A 21,677-nucleotide genomic window follows, 5' to 3' on the forward strand; every position below is an offset into this window, starting at 1 on the left:
TTCTGATTTAACAAATACAACATGCTGTAACACAATAGACAGGATATTTGTTGATATCAACTTCTTGAGGAAAGAATTTTATGACGCATATGCATGCTCCATTGACAAAGACCTGGCAAGTTCTCAATTAGCAAATACAAGGGCTCCCAAAAGGAAGTTGGAACTTGGAAGACCTGGCAAGCAGTGGCATGGACCCAAATATTCAAGCAGCTGCTACTTATGAGCTGACACATGAATGATTAATTAAAGATGCCCAACAATACATAAGAAATTGTATACAATTTTTGTCTTAAAGACTGTGGAACATGTATAAAAGACTCTTCACCCTGGTCATGTCTGATGCTATAAGCTAATGGAAATGTAGGTGCTAGTCACTATGGAGGGAAGTTACTCATGATTTATCTCGATCATCTAAATAAAGGCGGAAGGCAAAGGATCTCAATGGAAACCCTTTGATCAATCAAGTTGGCCAGCTATTTTTATAATTGAAGAATATGTGCCAACACAAGCAATCACCAATCCTAGAATAGCAATGCAAATGCAGACTGCTATCTGAATAGAGAACAAAAATGAAAATATTCACATTAAGGGCTGGTTACAATAAAAACAAAAATAGATTGCAAAGATATAAACTAATCTTGGAAAACAAAGAATTCTTACTTGTAACTTAGTTAATCTATCGTGAAGTATGCTGAGATAACAGGCACATGGGAAGATAATAGCCTGTCATAAAACATTAAACAGAGAAATTGGTTCAAAATACTCTTGTTATTAACTGCCTCTAAAGAGTAAATATCAGACCGATCCGAAGAGGGAACTTACAATTAGCATTGCAAGCAAAGATCCTGCCAATGCCATCAGAAAAGCTGCAGTAGAGTTAACCAATGAGCATGAAGGCAATATGTTAATCTATTTTAGACCTTATAAAGCATATTCTAAACCAAACAACAAATAATTAGAGTCATAAGTCTAAATGTTAATTCTATTTTTACCGAAGTAGGGAAATGTCATGGCAACAACTAAAGTTGAAATCACTAGAGCTGTTCTGATGAGTATTGAAACACCATAGGATCTGAACCATGTCGAAGGTGCAAGTTCTTCTAGACTCAATGCGATGGGAGTGAGCGTCAAGGCATACTTTGATATTGTTATAATAACCTGAAGCCAATAGACATATAGGCTTGAGATATTAATCCGAAATTCTATAAGCAATATTAATTGTTTGAATCAGGAGTATAATAGTGATCCAGGACTGTGCAAAAGGATGCATAGGAAACTGAATGGTGGTGTCTCAACGTACCACTGTCCAGACTGCGATTTTAGAAGCAGCAAATTTTATGGGCATGTTTAAAGTAAACTGTGCTTCAACTGAGTCACCAAATATCATAAAACCGGAGATTGCTGCCCCTGTGCACACGAACCAACAAAATATAAAGCTGGAAGAGAGGAAACAGAAGTTAAAAAAGCTTATTATTCCCAGAGACTTTGTATCAAAAGCATCAACGATTTTGATTATCTAGAGTTTGTAAATTTTTGAATAATTATAGGCATAAGCAGACAGTGAAATTTTGTGTTACCTGGCTATAAGAACAAGTGGAAAAAGTGACGGTTCTTTCATGGAAGAATATATATTTGGAAAAACTGAATGGCCAGCGTAGCAAAAACTATATATGCCAACTGAAATGGGTAGGTTTGCAAGACCCAGAACAGTTCCGCCTTTATGAAACCCGACTTGATCAAATGCCCCAACCCATAACAAGCAAAGCACCACTAAAAGTGATGCTCCAACTCCACCAACTGAACATTTAAACGGTTAAGATCATCAGTTTTAGCTTAGAACGTGGAATTATAAATGAAACAAGATATTGGGGGAAGTGGTAGGCGGACGAGAAACCTGAAAGGTATGAGAGCAAACTGAGGTCTCGGAGCCAAACAGTTGGGAGAACAATGAGAGTTCCTATGATAGCAAATATTTGATGAGCATCAAGATACATTCCAGCAAAATGGAGGCTGGTGTTTGGGAAAATAATCGACAGGTTATCGCTCATCATTATTACGTACTCCACACACGCAGCCTACAGATCAGAGGCGCTGTTCAATTTTTAGTGCAGAACATGAGATGGAACCATAATAAATAGGAAACCGTGATAGACCAACCATAAAGAAATCGTAGCACTTACATATAGTTCTGCATACAAAAGCACCTGCATTTCACAAATTAAAACCAAGTGTTAGTGTCACCATTTTAACAATTGTGATTTCCAACTAGATTGCAGCATAGGAGAACATTGGACAAATTTTTACTTATAATCAACTTACAGCTATCATTAGGCGACCAGCGACCCCAAAAGCAGCCTGTCCAATATCAGGATAAGTTTGTAAACCAGGAGAGCTTTCTAAACATCTCTTTAATAAAATCCCAGTATAACAGGCAATGAAACCAAATATCATGAGTAGTGTGAGGCTCAACCACCCTCCTTCTTTGACCGCATAAGGAGTTGTAAGGAGTCCTATGCCGGACAGAACATTGATTCCTACATAAAGAAAAACAAAGATATAAAATTGGTGGTATGCGATATAGTAACCCTCCATTTAAAAAGATTCAATTACTATAAAATTGACAAGATGGTTTTTCTCTCGTGGAGCATATACTAAAATTAAAGGTGATTGACTTAAAAATGGAAGATTACATGGTTTCTTACCATTAACAAGTGCTTGGGTAAATGAACACTGCTTCTGTGATGCTGTTGATCCATTGACAGATATTCTTTCCTGCGAAGCAGGGAGAGTAGAGGTAGGCACTTCATCTAAATTTCTTTCAGAAATGAGTGAATTACCGAGGGAAGACTCATCATCGTTGCTTTGATATATGCAAAATGATGAACTGCCTATTAATCCTGTTGCACTAGTTCCCTTTAGGAAACTAATGGATGGAGGCATAACACCTTTGAGCATATCCATTGATTCCCTGCATGAATTCAACGAATGCATGGCTATGTTTTAATAAATAGTTTTGTTGTTTCATGCAAAATCTTGACAATGTTTAACTACTGCAACCATGTTTGCTCAACTATCATATATCTGAATCTTGATTAATTAGTAGAAAGCTTAAAGAGAAACATTAAAGAATGTCTAAATATGTAAATAATTATACCAAAATTTCCCTCATTTACATCTAATAAGGATGAAAAAGCACATAAAAAATCTAAATTCAAACTGATGAGGAATAATTTGGACTTTTTTTTAACAGTCTTATATTCATTATTTGAGTAATAAATGAAATCTAAATTCACTTTCAGAATACTGTTTCCAAATAGGACACTTAACGGCTAAATGTTTGTATATATGCAGTGAATTCCATTTCAATTAACAAAGGATAATGTTGAAGTTTGACAGTACTTTTCACAAGAGTGCCTATTCAATCAAACATGTCAAATGTTATTTTTGCAAGATTTTAATCAGTATTTTCCCATGCATAACAATCCAAAATCTTATTTTCCTAATAATTTAGACCTCAAAATGCCAAAAAACTGGGTAGACATGCACCAAATGCCACCAAAAAGATGTGAAGATTATTTATATCTAAATAGTCCAATAACTAAGCACTAGCTCCAAGCATGCCAAGTTGTGAGAGGAAAAAGAGAGAAAAACGAAATCCAAAAGGCAATGAAAAAGAAAAGAAAACCTGTAACTTTGTGGCCATGATGAATGGTTTACTTCAAGGCAATTACTGGAGGAATTTCGTGATGGGAAGGTGAAATCAGATTCTGTGTCATCCTCAACGTTACTACATACCCTTTCAGCTTGATTTTCTTCATCGTCTGTTTGGAATGCATCTTCTCGATCTAAACCAAGATCCTCATCTATCTTCATATCTTCCCCTTTTCTGCTTGAATTTCTTGATTCAGAAATACCACAAAATTAACACTATATATTCAAGGCAGAACAACCCAAGAACCTCGGAGACAGAAACAGATGTTCTTCATGTCCTGGATGCCTGGAGGAGTTCTCTAAACAGGAGGTGAAACAATATATTAAACGACAAAGAAAAAGAAATAAAGAATAAAAAATAGAGTCAAACAGCAGAAGAAGGAGATATTGCTTTGGTTTCTTCTACTTTATTTATGATGAAACCCGAAGCAAACGGAGATGACAGCATGCAACCCCTGGTTTCCTTAATGCTGTAAATCTCTCTTCATACATGGGTTTGGTGTCTTGCCTGAGTGAACACGTGGCAGTTGCTTAGCTGCTTTCAAAGTTAATGACCGACTATTAATAGCAACCATGTAAGGAGATTCGAGTAGATCCGAAGTTGTGGGTATTGATATTTGTCATTTCCATAACACAATTACTTGTTCCCTCAGGTTTTGTTGTTTGCCTCTCGAGTTTTCAGAACTTGGTTTTTCCCTCTTCGATTTTTGGTTGTTTTGCTTGGGACCTAGGGAAGATTTATAAGGTGTATTTTTTGAACATTTAACCCTCATCAGATATACTAATCTGAGGCTATAATTTTTTTTTTTTATGCAATCCGTCCCAAGAAACCATGACGATCAATTCCAATTCTCCTTATTCTTAAAAAGGTTGCAAGGCTCCAAGCTGAAGTTTTCCATGCCTGGAAGATTTGATCCCGGAATTCCCTCTCCAAATTATATAGCTAGGCCTTATATTCAGCATTATCTTCTCATCTCGGAGAGCTTTATGTCAAAGTACCTTGATCAAATGCTCCTTTTTTTTGTTTTGGTGCAAACAAGTGTTTTTTATTTGAAATTAAAATGTGGATTACTTTAAATTTAAGACTCTTGTCGTAAAGGTTTTGTGTTCGTCCGACGAATTTGAAAACGAAAATAAAAGAACGAAAAATGGAGTCACCACTAATCTTTTTTTACTAGGTGCGATTGGACACCTATTAAAATTTATCATTCTAATAAGATTTTAAAATTAATTAAAATTTATTAAAAAGATAATTTCACGGTCTGTGAAACAGTCTAAGTTCAGGAGTCGATTAAGCATGAAAAAGGATTAGCATCCCTACGACGCTCGTTTAAAAATAATATCACTTAACTACGTGTTATCTTTTGATTTTGATTAAAAATAGTCTCATTCTCGGTGTTTGGAAAAAAATTTTCTTGATTTTTTTTTTTTTGGAAATTGGTTTGTTTGGTTTTATTTTAAAAAATTTATTATTCAAATTTTATTCGAGAAAAATAAATTAGAACATTTTTTATTGAAATAATTCTCAAAATACTCCAATGCGTTGGTAATATTAGAAGAACTCTTTCTTTTCTAGAGATTTCTTAGACATCCCTTTTCGGAATAGCTAAGAATCTCATTATCAGAGATCCGAATTTACTTTTTGTAAAAATTATATCATGAATGCAATGTAAATAATAACATGATGCACACATTTTATTTTTTATTTTTACAAATTTTATTAATTTTTATTATTATTCTTATTTAAAAGAAATGAAGAATAGAGGACTTTTTATTGTATTGAAGATTTTTTATAAATATTTCAATACACTGGTAATATTTAAGAAAAAATCTTCTCACCTAAGGATTTTTTAAAGCATCTCTATTCGGAATACTTTTGGAATCCCATCATCGGATAAAATTTCTTTTTTTTTCTCATTTTTTATTACCTATTTTTAATTTATTAGTTAATTATTATTATTATTATTATTATTATTATTATTATTATTATAACAAAAAAATTTATTTTATTGAAAAAAATTTTTATAAATACTCCAATACACTAGTAGTATTTTTAAAAAAATCTTCTCACCTAGAGATTTCGTAGATATCATTACTCAGAGTACCTTTAAATCTCATCGTCGGATAAAAAATTTCTTTTCTTGCATTTTTATTAATTTTTTTATTATCATTAAGTTTATTTTTTTATTTTTTAAAGTTTATTTTAAAAATTAATAGAATTAAAAAAAATTTAACTAGATATTTCATTATTTAATCTAACAAATATAAATATTTTAATATGCATAAATATTAATAAAATAATATATAAAAAAATTCAAAAAAAAATTTTTTTACCTGAATCAGACCAATCAACGATCCAATCAACACACGGTTCGATCTGGCATCAGCGATTCGATCACGTTTAGCAGTTTAGTTCCGATCCAGGTCGGGTTCAACGGTTCAGTTCCAATTCAGTCGGACCGGTCAAAAGCTGATGAAGGAAGCGGGTCACAGGTCGGGTGCACGGACCCCGGGTCGGGTCGCAGGTTGACGCGCGGATCCTGAGTGCTTAAAACGACGTCATTTTGGACGATTATTGAAACGACATTGTTTTGGCTATTGATAACTTATATAAAAGCCCAAATTCTTTTTTCGATCATTTTCTTCCCTCTCCAAAGAAAAACCCTTTCTTTTTTTTCTCTTCAGCCAAACACAGGTGGCCGGCCGGTCGCCATCACTGCCGCCGTCGTCGGCCATCGATCGCCATCATCGGTGATCGAAAAAAATTAAAATTACCTAAAATGTTCTCTTCAACCCCCTAAACACAGATTCAGCCTCATTTTCATCAAAAATAGTCTCAAATTCCTCAGATCTGCTCTTAAAGTTTCGGTCAAACCCCTCTTTTTTTTTATTCTCTCTTTTATTTTTTTGAAATTGACTCTTTTTTTTTTCTTTGTGTAAGAAGCTTCTCGGCCCTAGGTTTCTCCTTACGGGGAGGACTGTATTGAATTTTTTTTTTAGGCAAAAAGCTCCCCTTTTTTTTATAGCTTTTTTGCAGTTTCTTTCGTTCTTGTTTAGCCAGGAGCTCTATTTATAGACCTTCGATCGTACATGTGCTTGAGGGAAGGGCACAGGGCTCAGCATGGGGTGTAAGCACAAACTCCATGCCTTATTATTTTTTTGTTTTATCCAACTGAGCGGGGTAGTGGTATGGGTGGTAGGGTAAGGTGATCAGAGGGGTAGGGGGTAAGGAATGGTGAGGGATGGGTGGTAGGATATGGTAGTAGTGGTGCCAAGGAAGGCACCACTACCATCCCCCATTTTTTTCTGTTCTGTTTATTTTTTTTTTTTTTTGGTATTTTGTATTTTGGTTTTTTTTTATTTTTTATTTTTGTTTAATTTTTATTATCGTATTTAATATTTTTTTTGCTGGATAAATTTGATGTCCACTACTGCCCCTCTTTGCACATTACTGATAATCAGTAATAGGGCAAAGACAAAGACAATAATTTTATCCAGAATCTAAATGGATTTTTCTTTTCTTTTCTTTTTTTTCTCTTTTTTTTGAACATAGACTACTCAAAAAGTTTTTTTTTTTTCAAATCGAAAATGCTCCTCTCACTTGAGGCTCGATAACTTTTGAAAATTTAAAATCTGAAAAAGACTCCTCTCAGCAGATGCTCAATAACTTTAAAAATTTCATCTTGAAAAGGGTTCCTCTTAGCAGAGGCTCAACAACTTTAAAATCTCATCTGAAAAAACTCCTCTCAACAGAGGTTTAACAACTTTAAAATTTAAAATCTGAAATAGACTCCTCTCAGCAAAGGCTCAACAACTTTAAAATCTCATTTTAAAAAGGGCTCCTATCAATAAAGGCTTATCTCAGCAAAAGCTCAACAACTTTAAAAATATCATCTTGAAAAGGGCTCATCTCAGCAGAAGCTCAACGACTTTAAATATCTCATCTTGAAAATGACTTATCTCAGTAGAGGCTCAATAACTTTAAAATCTCATTTGAAAAAGCTCATATCAGTAAAGGCTCAACAACTTTAAAATCTCATCTTGAAAAGAGCTCCTCTCAACAGAGGCTCAACAACTTAAAATTTTCATCTTAAAAAAGCTCCTCTCAGTAAAGGCTCAACAACTTTAAAAATCCCATCTTAAAAAAGCTCATATCAACAGAGGCTCAACAACTTTAAAAATCTCATCTTGAAAAGCTCCTCTCAGCAGAGGCTCAACAACTTTAAAAATCTCATATGTTATTCAAATCGAGTTCTCATCTTTGAACAAGTAAATTTTTCTCTTTTGAAATCTTTTGTTTGATTAAGAAATGGAAAGTCTCTGTCCTCATTATTCATGGATGCATGTACTGAGTGCTCTAAATGCAATGCATGTAATGTAATCAGAATTATTCATTGAGGTAAAAAGGTTCTTGAAATCTCTCACTTTTTGTTTTTTTTATCAGAATTCTTAACATCTGACCATTGAATTCTTCCCTACCAATACTTTTCTTCAAAAGTCTACAACATCAATGTCTTGTCATGCTTTTCTCTTCCTTTTTCATTTGCTTTTGTCAACTTTTAAAAAATAATGCTAAGATCTTTCATGTTTGTTTTTTTTTTCATTATTTTAAGTCCAAGACTAATAAAATACGATCACACATTTCTCCTATTCGTATGGTGGTCAACAAATGAGAATAAAAAAATGGATAGGTGTTATTTTTAAAAGAAAGATAGCATATTTTATTAGACTGGTAACAAGTGCATGGTAAAGTATTTGAGTTGAAACAAAGGTACCCAAATAATGATCATAAGATAATCATGAACAAAATATTCTCAGATTTTTTTTCTAAAACTAAATTAGATGACTTCCTTGATCCTTCAGAGTTCATCAAACTACATTTGTCCCTGTATTATGGAATGATGCTTATTCTTCGAATCCAAGCCTCCTTTTTCAAGTTTTCAGCTTAGATGAGCCATTATTTTTTATTTTTTACGTTTTTTTTCTTTTTTTTTCAAGCAAAATATTTTTCACAACATCTAAGTTTATCAGAGTAGGTAAATCATTTTTGTCCATCTCTGCCAAAATTAATGCTTCACCAGAAAAGGCATTTTTCACCATATACGGGCCTTTTCAATTTGGTGTCTATTTTTTTCAATTATCATGTTGATTTGGAAGGATCTTTTTCAGTACTAAATCTCTTTCTCTAAAGCAATAGGGATAGATTTTCTTATCATGTGCTCTCATTATCTTCTTTTGATACAATTGACTATGATAAAGTGCTGTAAGTCTTTTCTCTTCAATGAGGTTCAACGGCTCGTAGCGATTTTGAACCCATTCTATTTTTTCTAACTCTACCTCCATCAGGATTCTCAGCGAGGAAATTTCCACTTTGACTGCTAGCACAGCTTCCATTCCATATAACAAAGAGAGCGGGTGACCCTAGTAGATTTTCGGACAACATTCTATAAGCATGTAAAGCAAAAAGTAACTTTTCATTTTTTTCAAGATTCTTTTGATATTCTTGTTTACAGCCTCCACTGCCCCATTCATCTTTGGATGATATGGTGTCAAATTACGGTGATGAAATTTAAACTGAGTGCAAACTTCATTTATCATTTTGCTATTCAAATTTTTGGTATTATCAAAAATAATTATCTCTGAAAGCCCATATCTGCATATTATCTCTCTTTTTATGAATTTGCATACCATAGATTGGGTCACACTAGCATATAATGCGACTTCTACCCATTTTGTGAAGTAATTAATCATCATAAAAATGAATCTATGTCCATTTAAAGCTTTTGGAGTGATGGGACCGATGACATCCATACCTCACATAGAGAATGGCCATAGAGAAGCTAAAACATGTAATGCTGTTGAATGAGTGTGGATCTTGTTAGCATAGATCTGACACTTATGGTATTTTTTGGCATAATCAATACAGTTATTCTTCATTGTCAACCAATAGTATCCAACCATCATAATTTTTCTAGCCATCATATGACCATTTATATGTGCCCCACAAACTCCATCATGCACTTCTTCAATAATCATCTTCGTTTCAGCTGCATTCACACACTTTAAGAGTACTTGATCTTGATCCCTTTTATAGAGGACGTCTCCATCAAGAAAGAAACTCAAAGCCAACCTTCTAATAGTTCTCTTATCATTTTTTGTTACATGTTCTGAGTATTGCTAGCTTTTAATGTATTGCATGATGTCATGATACCATGACTTCCCATCAACTTCTTCTTCAACACCTAAACAATGTGCTGGTTCATCCTTCACATCCAGCTTAATAGGTTGGATTTCAGTATTGTATCTATTTTAATCATTGCAACTAGAGTAGCCAGTGCATCAGTTTGGTTTTCTTCTCTAGGTAAATGCTCAAATTGAATTTCTTCGAATTGTTTAACCAACTAAGATATGTACTTATGGTACCATATTAACTTGAAATCTCTGATTTCCCATTCTCCTCATAACTGATAGATGACTAGAGCTAAATCTCCAAACACATCTAATACTTTGATTTTTTTTTAATTGCTGCTTGCAGACCCATAACACAGGCCTTATACTTAGCAACATTATTTGTGCAATTAAAATTCAATCTGGCTATGATAGGATAATAGTGTTCATCGAGGGATATTAAAATTACCCCAATATCATGACCCAAAGCATTAGCAGCTCCATCAAAATACATCCTTCAAGACCTCCTAACAGGTTCATTTCCTTCAATGGCCATGATATCTTCATAAAAAAAATCTAGTTTCATTGGCTCGTAATCTTCAACTACACGATCGATTAGAAACTCGGCTATTACACTTCCTTTAATAGCCTTTTGAGTCACATAAATAATATCATATTCTGAAAGTATAACTTGCCATCGCGCTATCTTTTCTATCAATGAAGGCTTCTTAAAGATATACTTAATAGAATCTAACTTTACTATGAGCCAAATGATATGATAAAGCATGTATTATCGGAGCCTTCAAGCTATCTAAGCCAATGCACAACACATCTTCTTTAATGGTGAATACTTAGACTTGTAATCAATGAATTTCTTGCTCAAATAGTAAATTACTCGTTCTTTCTTATCAGTTTCATCTTTTTACCCCAACACACATCCCATTGAATTTTCATGCACTGTTAAATACAAGATTAAAGGTTTTCTCGGGATTGGCAGCACCAACACAGGTGAATTTGATAAGTATTCTTTAATTTTATCAAAAGCTTCTTGGCATTCATCATTCCATTCTCCTTGATCATATTTTCTGAGAAGTTTGAAAATAGGATCGTACTTGTAGGTGAATTGAGATATGAAACGAGCAATATAGTTCAATCTCCTTAGGAAATCTCGTACTTCTTTTGGGGTACGAGAAGAAAATAAGTTTTAGATGGCTTGTATCTTATCCGGATCCATTTCGATTCCTTTTTTACTGATCACAAAGCTCAATATTTTTCTTAATTTGGCACCAAATGTACATTTAGTATGATTCAACTTCAACTGAAATCTTTTTAACCTGTCAAATAGCTTTTTGAGGTTGACTACATGATCTTCTCCTTCACGAGATTTCACAATCATATTATCCACATATACCTCTATTTTTTTATGCATCATGTCATGAAAGAGAGTCACCATTACTCTTTGATAAGTGGCACCAGTATTTTTTAACCCAAAAAGTATGACTCTGTAATAGAATATTCCTTACATTATCACAAATGTAATTTTTTTCATATCATCTTGAGTCATCTTGATCTGATTGTAGCCTGAAAAGTCATCTATAAAGGAAAATATGGAATGCCTAGTAGTATTATCCTCTAAAGTATCGATGTGAGGCAAAAAAAATTATCTTTAGGGCTTGTCCTATTCATATCTCGATAATCAACACACATTCTCAATTTTTCATCCTTCTTAAGAACTAGTATTATGTTGACTACCCATTCAAGATATTTTACCACCTTCAAAAATTCAGCATCAAATTACTTCTTCACTTTCTCTTTAATTTTCAGTAGCATCTTTGGTTTTATGCGCCTTAGCTTTTGCTGCATCGACTTACATCCTAGTTTTAAAGGCAACTTTACAATATCAGTGCTGAGTCCTGACATATCTTAGTAAGTCCACGCGAACATATCTACATATTCTCAGAGCAGCTCTTCTAGCTTCTGTCTTTCAGCTGGTAAAAAAGATATACCAACTTTAACCTATTTTTTGTTTTCACCATCTCTCAAATTCACTAATTCAATAATTTCTTGATGGGGTTCAATTAGCTTATCTTCATATTTTATTAATTTTAACAAATCAAGAGGTAGTGTGTAGTTATCTGAATCTTCCTCATTATCAAGTTCATCAACATAAATTAAGTTTTCGAAATCAAATCTGAGATTATTGCTATGATTATCTTTGTGTTCATTGTTTGGGACCCTACAAAGGGTAAGATGAAGAGAATATTAGCACACAAAAATGGAATGACAAGAAAATGATGAAAAGAGAAGAATGAAAAACAAAATGAAGATGAAAACAATAGAAAAAATACGAACGCATCTTTTAAGTCTTTTATTAAAATGACAAACATAAACACACCATAAAAGATCTCTTAATACTCGTAGAAAGTAATTAGGGATTTAAAGTTTCACAGTACATTACTCTTTCAAAGTTTTAAAGACAATAGGCAGTTCTATAACTTTTCAATTATCTAGCTCAAAATCTAGAGGATAAAGGTACATGAACAGTTTAACCCTTATAAGCTTGGCTAACTTTTTACAATAACCTGATTTTGGCTTTCGGATAAATACTTTATCTGGACATTGTAGTTTTATTCCAAGCAAAATTGAATACTCTTCAATAATTGGCACCAAATCTTCCTGATTAAAAGTGAAGCATCTATAGGATGGATCCCAAAACTGTATAGCTGTCTTGACCAGTTGTTCATCGATCACTACCGAAATGAGAGATGTAATCTACCCATACTTCTTGTAAAAACTTTTTCTTCTTTTTTTATTTAATTGACCCTAGATGGTGACTAAGTTTTTTAAATTTTTCTGTGTGAGATCTAAATGCACTTTTTCGGGTAATTCAGACATGTAACCAGTAGGCAAATAATCTTCACTCTTTTGTTGGGCTTCTTTTGACCAAACATGTACTTCATTATATAGCTCACATGGGACACTAACTAAGGATGAGTAAATTTGTAGCTCTATGGGATCCATGAAAACTTCTTAGGAGAAATATGTCCTAAAGCAAATATCTCGATGTAAAACTGTATGATATGATTAATACAAAAAAAAAAAAAAACAAAATTGAGTTAGTGTGAGGTTTGAGAAAAAAACATTTTTTTTGTTTTTTTTTTTAAGATTTTTTTGTTTGTTTTGTTTTGTTTTGTATTATACACAACTTTTATTCTTAGGTATTTTTTATAAGAAGGTGGATGAGGCTCTACCTAAGACTGGTTTCCTAAGCTTGTTACATGCTGGGTTTGGATTGACACGTGTCTAAAGGTTCTCAAATTATTCTTCACTGTAGTCCATGTTAGACTAGTAAGGTACCCCGATCCTCTCCCATTACAGGCTACGAACGAAAATCGTTCAATTCGAGTGAAAGTATTTTGCTTGCCATGACGAAGGTTATCACCTTACGAGAGCATAGGTATTTTACTTCCTCCTATAAAGGATAGAGCCCGAATATAGAGCTCATGCATGAGATGCATCGTGCCATTGTGTGCAAATATATCCTAATTTATTGAGAGTAATATATACAGAAAAATAAAACACAAGAGGCACAATAAAAGAAATTTGTGTGAATTTTTTACTTTTTATTTTCGATTTATTTTTTTTTTACCTTTTTTTTATTGAGAATGAAAAATAAAAATCTAAGAAATTGATTAAGACTGTTTAAATCAAAATTTGAGGATAACAAATAGTTAATTTTGGCCTGACTTTGAAAAATAAAAGGCAGTCCCCAGCAGAGTCGCCAAGTTGTTGTAACGATTTTGTGTCCACCCGACGAATTTGAAAACGAAAATAAAAGAACAAAAAATGGAGTCACCACTAATTTTTTTTTACTAGGACGATTGGTCACCTATTAAAATTTATCCCTTTAATAAGATTTTAAAACTAATTAAAATTTATTAAAAAAATAATTTCACGGTATGCAAAACAGTCTGAGTTCGGGAGTCGGCTACGCGTGAAAAATGATTAACACCTCCACTACGCCCGTTTAAAAACGGTACCACTTAACTACATGTTATCCTTTGATTTTGATTAAAAATATTCTCATTCTCGGTGTTTGAAAAAATAATTTTCTTGATTTTTTTTTTTTTTGGAAATTGGTTTGTTTGGTTTTATTTTAAAAAATTTATTATTCAAATTTTATTTGAGAAAAATAAATTAGAACCTTTTTTATTGAAATAATTCTCAAAATACTCCAGTACGTTAGTAATATTAGAAGAACTCTTTCTCACCTAAAGATTTCTTAGGCATCGCTTCTCGAAATACCTAAGAATCTCATCCTTAGATGTCCGAATTTACTTTTCATAAAAATTATATCATGCATGCAATGCAAATAATAACATGATGCACACATTTTATTTTTTATTTTTAGAAATTTTATTAATTATTATTATTATTCTTATTTAAAAGAAATGAAGAATAGATGAATTTTTATTGTATTGAAGATTTTTTATAAATATTCTAATACACTGGTAATATTTAAGAAAAAATCTTCTCACTTAAGGATTTCTTAAAGCATCTTTACTCATAATACTTTTGGAATCCCATCATCGAACAAAATTTCCTTTTTTCTCATTTTTTATTACCTATTTTTAATTTATTAGTTAATTTTATTATTATTATTATTATAACAAAAAAAAGGAAAATTTTTATTTTATTGAAATTTTTTTTTATAAATACTCTAATACACTAATAGTATTTTAAAAGAAATCTTTTTACCTAGAGATTTCGTAGATATAACTACTCGGAATACCTTTGAATCTCATCGTCGGATAAAAATTTTTTTTCTTGTATTTTTATTAATTTTTGTATTATCATTAAGTTTATTTTTGTATTTTTTAAAGTTTATTTTAAAAATTAATAGAATTAAAAAAAATTAACCACATATTTCATTATTTAATCTAACAAATATAAATATTTTAATATGTATAAATATTAATAAAATAATATATATAAAAAATTTTAAAAATTCAAAAAAAAAATTTTTTTACTTGAACGGACTGGTCAACGCGCAATTCGGTCCAACGGTTCAGTCACGTTCAGCGATTCAGCTTCGATCCGTGTCGGGTTCAATGGTTCGATTTCGATTCAGTCGGACCGATTAGAGGCTGATGAAAGAAATGGGTCACGGGTCGGGTGTGCGGACCCCAGGTCGAGTCGCGGGTTAACACACGGATCTTCGATGCTTAAAATGACGTCGTTTTGGGCATTTATTGAAACAACGTCGTTTTGGCTATTGATAGTTTACATAAAAGCGTAAAAATTTTTTTCGATCATTTTCTTCCTTTTCTAGAAAAAAAAAAACTCTTTCTTTTTTTTTTCTTCAGCCAAACGCAGCTGGTAGGCCGATCGCCACCTCCAGTCGTCGGTTGTCGTCGCCGGTGACTTGAAAAAATCAAAATCACCTAAAATATTTTACTCAACCCCCTAAACACAAATTTAACCTCATTTGCACCAAAAATAGTCTCAAATTCCTCAGATCTGCTCTTGAAGTTTTGGTCAAACCCCTCTTTTTTTTTTATTCTCTCTTTTGTTTTTTTGAAACTGACTCTTTTTTTTCTTTATGCAGGAAGCTTCTCGGTGCTAGGTTCCTTCCTACGGGGAGGACTGTGTTGAATTTTTTTTTCTTTTTTTAGGCAGAAAGCTTCCTTTTTTTTTTTACAACCTCCTTCCTTCTTGTTCGGCCAGAAACTCTATTTATAGAGCTCTGACCTTACATATGCTTAAAGAAATGGCACAGGGCTCGGCATGTGGTGTAAGCACGAGCCCCATGCCCTATTATTTTTTCTATTTTATCCAACTGAGCGAGGGTAATGATATGGGTGGTAAAATAAGGTGATCAGAGGGGTAAGGGGTAAGGGGTAAGGGGTAAGGTATGGTGAGGGATGGGTGGTAGGGTATGGTGGCAGTGGTGCCGGGGAAGGCACCACTGCCATCCCCCATTTTTTTTTCTGTTTTGTTTGTTTTTTTTTTTTTTTTTTTTGGTATTTTGTATTTTAATTTTTGTTTTGTATTTTATATTTTTGTTTAATTTTTATTATTTATTTAAATTTTTTTTTTGCCGGACAAATTTGATGTCCACAACTCTAATTTAGATACCATGTAATTACTTCCTCGATAATATCAAGGTTTTCTTGAGGATATAGGCTGTTCATGTTTATGGACCATTTATAAAGTTATTTGACGGGTTGCTCGAGTGTCATCTTAATTCTAAGGTTCATTTGGCAACTTATCCTACGAATAAAAGCGGCGTTACGCGCATCCGAAATCTCGGAGCATGGATTGGAAGAACTAAGAAGAGTGCCTTAAAAATGAAGATTAACAGTTGGTATTTCCCATTTTGACTTCTTACAAATATTCAATCCCAGAAAGATTTTATTTGGTTATTTGACAAGCAAGGAAGATCAAAACGTCTTTATCTACAATTGCAAGTTGTGAGTTCTATATATCAAGCCTTTCTCACAATCACAAGGAATGTTCGCTGCCAATTGGAAGCTTCTTTATTTCTTTTTTTTTTTCCTTTTTATCCTTGCAGAGCTACTTGCCCATGCTGCCAAGCATGTGAAGCATCTGGAACAATTTAAAATGACGAAAGGGTTTATTTGTGCATTTTGTATATTTTCTCTATCGAAAACAATAAAGAATTTGATCAGTTGGATGCTGCAACAAAACGGCAAAATTTCTCCCGCATTTCTCTGCCAACGTGAAACTTTCATTTCCTCGCTATAAGCTGAAATTGTTTATGAACTATAAAATTTGAAAGAAAAACAAACAAAAAATGATTAACATCAAAGGTGCTTCTATTATTATATGTATTGAGGAGATTCAAGGGCTCAAAACTTAAGTAGTAAGATAGGGGGTCTTTGGAATTTATCACTTTACAGCAGAAATTAGGATTAAAATCACAGAAGACATTCATTTGTCTATTTGATCAGTTTGCCAAGGCCATTGCAACGTGCACAGACGATTTGAGCCTGGTCCTTCCGTGCAGCATTTGCCCTCAATGCCGCTCCAGATTCACGAACAAATCCCGCACCATCACATTCAGGACAGCTGAGATAAACGCACAACATAAACATTGAATGCCATAAAACAATGATAAAAGGGCTCAAATTTAAGGCAGACACAATTAAAACAGAGGATAAAAAAAGGGTAATTACGTGTCCTTGCGGAAGAAGAAGATTGGAAAGGCAGTTCCAACCAGAGCAACAACGGCTGCACTGGCAATTAGATAGGTCGTAACATCAGCTGATACATCTCCAACTGCTGCAACTACTGTCAGGGATCTCTTTTGGTTTTTCTGGGTCTTGGTCCAGGACAAAACTGTTGACCTCTGGGGTAATGCTGCCACAACATAAGGGGAAGAGAAAGAGATTGGCTACCTAACACTGGCTACTGTTTCAGACATTCTGCATATAAAGTCCGCAAAGATGCAACAGATGCCGTCGCTGACAGATTCAATTGCTACAGTAACTTGGGAAGTAAGGGGAGAAGTGGGAGCAGATATTATACGGTGTTCTTATATCGACTGGAAAAATAAGTACGAGGTTTTAGATTGTGGATGTTAGAAGTGACACATAGCAGGTTCTGTACCAGGTTGTTGCATCCAGCATGTGTCTATGGATTTGGTTGCTACTACTGGATAAGGCCATGTCAGGACTCAAGATTCTTGTGGTTTCCTGGATAGGGATGGTCCCGACCAAAGATTTATTCATATGTGATGTCCAATTTTACCACCTTCTACCAGGCAAGAAATCCAGAAACCAGAATCAAGAGCAATCAGGCATATTACTGAACTACTTGGCATTTTCCTGTGAGAAAAAATGAACAATGCTGTACGAATCAAACGCTTGAAATGATTTGCTTCCACTCATATCTTTGGCGTTCCACCAGTAGGTGAGCCTTGTTCGCCATCCAACAGATGCTGATCAAGAAAGAAAGCAGCTTATAAAAATGGGAAGTTGGCTGAAGAGCAATTTATCATGCATCAAGTTCCTTCTCAGTTACATGATGCTTGGTAACAACAAAAGACAGGAACAGGATAGCGTCAATGTAGTAAAGATGCCTGAATAATGCATAAATGCTCCTTGATTATATGCAAATATGAAAACCAACCTCCTCAAGAGATCTATCATCTCCGCAATGGGTAAAAACCCAAATTGGCTCTTCAGTCCCCAAAACCTCTATACTACCTTCTGCAGAGACACAGCAAAGGTTAACTTTAGATATAGCCATGTCGCAAGTGTGATGCTATTCTCGAGAGAAATCCAAACAATTTAGAAGCTCAAATTGGCCTTCACATCACAGGCCTCATTTCCATAAGAAACCTCGGTAACAATTATCACAGCAGCATACCAGAGTGTCACCAACAGTAGCTGTTAGCATGTGATCTACACATTATTTAACACAGTTGAAAACAAGTTGAAATGGATTAGGTTCTGAGCACGGGTTCAGCTGTCAAATATTTCAACCTAACATGAACAAATTAAGTAAGCAACATCATTTCATCACACACATGATGTTCAAGAAATGTTGACAACATTGACACCCAGCCAGACCATAAGTTACAGTGAAGAACTGTTCATAAAAGGATTTTTCATATAGATATTAGATGGTTAAACTTTCAATCAGATTTTCGAAAATTTTACCCCAACACAATTTTTCTGGACAGAAGAACCCGGTAGATAAACAATGAGAAAGAGAACGGTGACAATAAAAATGTAATCATGAAGGCACTTCAATTGGCCTACTTGCTCGAGAATAGTAAGAAGATCATAGAAAAAACATTGTATTCATAACATGCAATGCATATAAAAGGAATGAATATGTAATTGATACATAAACATTGGAACAACTGTAATTGAAAAGTATTGGTAATGCAATAGTAATGGTAATGCAGTAGTAAAGTATATAAGCTCCACAAAACGTTCTACCATGTTCTATTTTGAAATTTAGTATGTCTGCTTTCTAAAATTTTATACAATGCTGAAGTTCCTGATTGCAGCTTTTGGTTGCCTTTCTCCAAGATAATCTCTGAGACAAAATATCAAGCATCATAAGACTACTAATTCTTACCCTTTCAAACTCTCATCTGCAGAAGAAATCAATGTCTGTTTGGAAGAAGAAAATAAATCTTGCATAAACAAGAATGTGTCTTATAAGGAAAAAGAAATGCATACTATCAGATAAAGCATCACTCTCTATTAAATATATATATATATATATATATATATATATATATATATATAAAACCCTTCTAAGGCAGAGTGTTCTTCAAGATATCAATTATTTCCACTAATTAAAGACTTCTTGTCGAAAGAAGGAAATAGGAAATAAAGGAAAACAAAGGACAGTAGGACACTTACCCACTATATCATTGTGACTGATAACAATTTAATAAAGGTATTATCTAAGCTGTCCAACCAACAAATCCATTGGACTTGTACATATGTTTCTATCCAAACCTACGTTAATGATGATGGCCCCATTGGTGCAATATCACATTTATGCAAAATAACGGGTAATTGAATGGAAAATTAAAATTTACAGATTACATCACATGGTTAAGTAATTCAAACGAAAACCAAAAATCAGTTAAGTAGACCAGTTATTGCAAGTAGAGTGGCTTCCAGTCAAGTAAATCCGAAAGTAACAACATGAACAACTCAATAATTTGTATTAAGAACAGCAAATAAACAACGAAATTCCTGATGACAAATTACATGTAAGAAAGAAGCAAGAGCATAAATTATCATGACAAAACTTACTAATTGAACATTTTTAGGCCTAACATCAATTTATATGCTAGGATTAGTACCTCAGCACCACCACTAAAGGATTATACTAATCACAATACTTTCTCCTTCTTCCACTTCTGCCTCATTGGTGCACATATCAGCTCATCAAAGCCTCTTTCTCTTTGGACAGAAGCTAAACTCGAAAAATTCTTCATTCCTTCACCGAAGTGTTGTTATTTACATCAAAGTAAAATCATACAATCTACAGACATTTCCTTCCTTGAGGAAAAGTGCAACATTTTAGTATCAGATTAAAAAAGAAAAAAAAAAGGCTAACCTAAATGAACAAAAAAAGTTCACCCATCATTCAATCCTCGAAATCCCAGTCGATATCCCTCCTAGACGACCTACCAAACACTGAACTTGATCTACTTCTCCTCGTAAACCCAGAATCTGAACGAGATGAACTCCTAAACCTTCCAAAAAACGAAACAAAACTCCGAAAAACCCGCCCTAATCCTCTACTCTCTTGTGACCTTCTCCCACTAGGAACCCATGAAATCCTTCTAGGAGCACCCGCGTTATTAAACCCACCATCCATCTCCGTGAACACAACCGGAAACTCCCTCTCCGTTGCTCTCCTCCCTCCTGTAAACCTCCCCACTGCAAACCCACCTCCTGGTAACCTCCATATGGTTAATCCCACAGCTTCTCCGTCTCTAACAGACTCGTTTTCCCCTAAGGTATTTCCGTTATTTTCCGTTGGCATTTCATGGCGGCAAACTGGACAAGAGTTTCGAATCGAAAGCCAAGGTAAAATACAATCCGAATGGTAAATATGCTCACAAGGCATTTCCCGTGCTTCAGAATCGAGCTCGAAAGGCTCTTTACAAACTGCACAGTGAGATTCCGTGCTTAAGTGGCTTCCAACGATCTTTATCACCGGCATTGATTCAATCGCCGCTTTTGAAGCCGGCGGTTGCTCGAAACGGCCAACTCCATTTACTTCTAATTGAGATAACTGATCAAGAAGCCGATCAAAACCCGAACCCATTAAAAACTCCGACATACTAGCAGGTAAGGGACGAAGTCCCGACCCGGACCCATCATCGTAATAAAGCTCGAAATTGCTGTTCCCTCTTTCGGGAACTACCGCGTCGGTTTCGGAGGTGGGACCGCGGAGGACGACGACGGGATTGAAAGGGGACCGATCGCCAGCGTTTCGTCGAGCTCGGCGAAAACGAGGAGTGGCGGTGGGGCTGGGGCTGAGAGCTGGGCTTGGTGTGTCGGAGTACATGGAGGCGACAGAAAAACGGTGGTGGATGGGAGATCGAGATGGCGTGTCGATTTCTTCGATGAATCCGCCACCGCAGTCGGGGCAGTGGATCGAATATTGGGATGATCGGACCCGGATCCGGACAAACCCGTTGCATCTGTAGCACCAATAGGCCGATCTAGGGGATTCCATCGCAAAGAAACCCTAGAAGATTTAAAGAAATTAAAACTTGAAAATTTGGATATCAGAAAAAATTTAAAACCCTAGAATTTGAGAGAGAAAGAGAGATAGAGAGGTTAAAAGGTCAAGATGGGGAGAGTAAGAGAAATAATAGAAGGGAAGGAAGGTGAGGAAGACTTAACGGTGTAAGCGCCTGGTGTTTAATTACGCGTGGGTTTCACGCTTTTAATCACTTTTTAAGTGAAACTAATTAACGAAATTTTGTTGCTTAATGGGTTGCTCAGTTAACGGCGTTAGTGAAAATTAAAAGGGAAGCGGCAGCGGAAGGCGTTAGAATTGGATGGGGGCCAGCCGGCAAGGGGACCAGGGTCCACCGATTCAGGAATTTTTAGCCGAATAATGTGGACCGGACAATGGATTTGAGCTGCCTAGAGCCTAGTAGCCCAACTTGCTAGTCATTGGCCTTTGAGAGTGTCAAATCACATTGTCCTTTTTTTTAATTCATTTTTATCATTTTCATAGCAAATAAAAAGACAGTTTAAAATTTGATTTTAGTAGAATTAATA

The 21,677-nt window shown here is 34.5% G+C and overlaps 1 protein-coding gene and 2 pseudogenes across 4 annotated transcripts; all 3 read right to left on the reverse strand.

The window, feature by feature from the left end:
- Positions 1-203: 203 nt before the first annotated feature.
- On the reverse strand, positions 204-4,010 carry LOC111311084 (amino acid transporter AVT1D-like). The gene is made up of 11 exons (XM_022910460.2): positions 3,686-4,010; positions 2,703-2,968; positions 2,320-2,534; positions 2,181-2,204; positions 1,895-2,075; positions 1,578-1,797; positions 1,301-1,436; positions 993-1,158; positions 823-866; positions 661-723; positions 204-552 (listed from the first exon to the last, which is right to left on the reverse strand). The coding sequence occupies exons 1-11, from the start codon at positions 3,871-3,873 to the stop codon at positions 457-459; spliced, it is 1,599 nt and encodes a 532-aa protein (XP_022766195.2). The 5' UTR covers positions 3,874-4,010; the 3' UTR covers positions 204-456.
- Positions 4,011-16,700: 12,690 nt separating this feature from the next.
- On the reverse strand, positions 16,701-18,153 carry LOC111310624 (uncharacterized; annotated as a pseudogene). Its single transcript, XR_016326822.1, has 3 exons — positions 18,034-18,153; positions 17,079-17,382; positions 16,701-16,971 (listed from the first exon to the last, which is right to left on the reverse strand). The product of XR_016326822.1 is annotated as an uncharacterized LOC111310624 (transcript).
- Positions 16,701-21,327, reverse strand: LOC111311961 (E3 ubiquitin-protein ligase RDUF2 pseudogene; annotated as a pseudogene). Of its 2 annotated transcripts, none has more exons than XR_016342628.1 (4): positions 19,736-21,327; positions 18,034-18,308; positions 17,079-17,842; positions 16,701-16,971 (listed from the first exon to the last, which is right to left on the reverse strand). The product of XR_016342628.1 is annotated as an E3 ubiquitin-protein ligase RDUF2 pseudogene, transcript variant X1 (transcript). The 2 variants fall into 2 exon arrangements; XR_016342629.1 differs by having other exon boundaries at positions 18,034-18,113; positions 19,736-21,304.
- Between the last annotated feature and the right edge of the window lie 350 nt (positions 21,328-21,677).

Source organism: Durio zibethinus, chromosome 1 (genome assembly GCF_047325235.1).
Source record: "Durio zibethinus cultivar Kanyao isolate XHJ-2024 chromosome 1, ASM4732523v1, whole genome shotgun sequence".
Lineage (NCBI taxonomy): Eukaryota > Viridiplantae > Streptophyta > Magnoliopsida > Malvales > Malvaceae > Durio > Durio zibethinus.

Excerpts from the sequence above, each read along its gene's own strand:
- LOC111311084 (XM_022910460.2), bottom strand. The coding sequence starts at position 3,873 with ATGAAGATAGATGAGGATCTTGGTTTAGATCGAGAAGATGCATTCCAA. Across the intron at positions 1,437-1,577 it reads CCACTTGTTCTTATAGCCAG|CTTTATATTTTGTTGGTTCG; the intron begins GTAACACAAAAT and ends CCTCTCTTCCAG. Across the intron at positions 1,159-1,300 it reads AAATCGCAGTCTGGACAGTG|GTTATTATAACAATATCAAA; the intron begins GTACGTTGAGAC and ends TATTGGCTTCAG.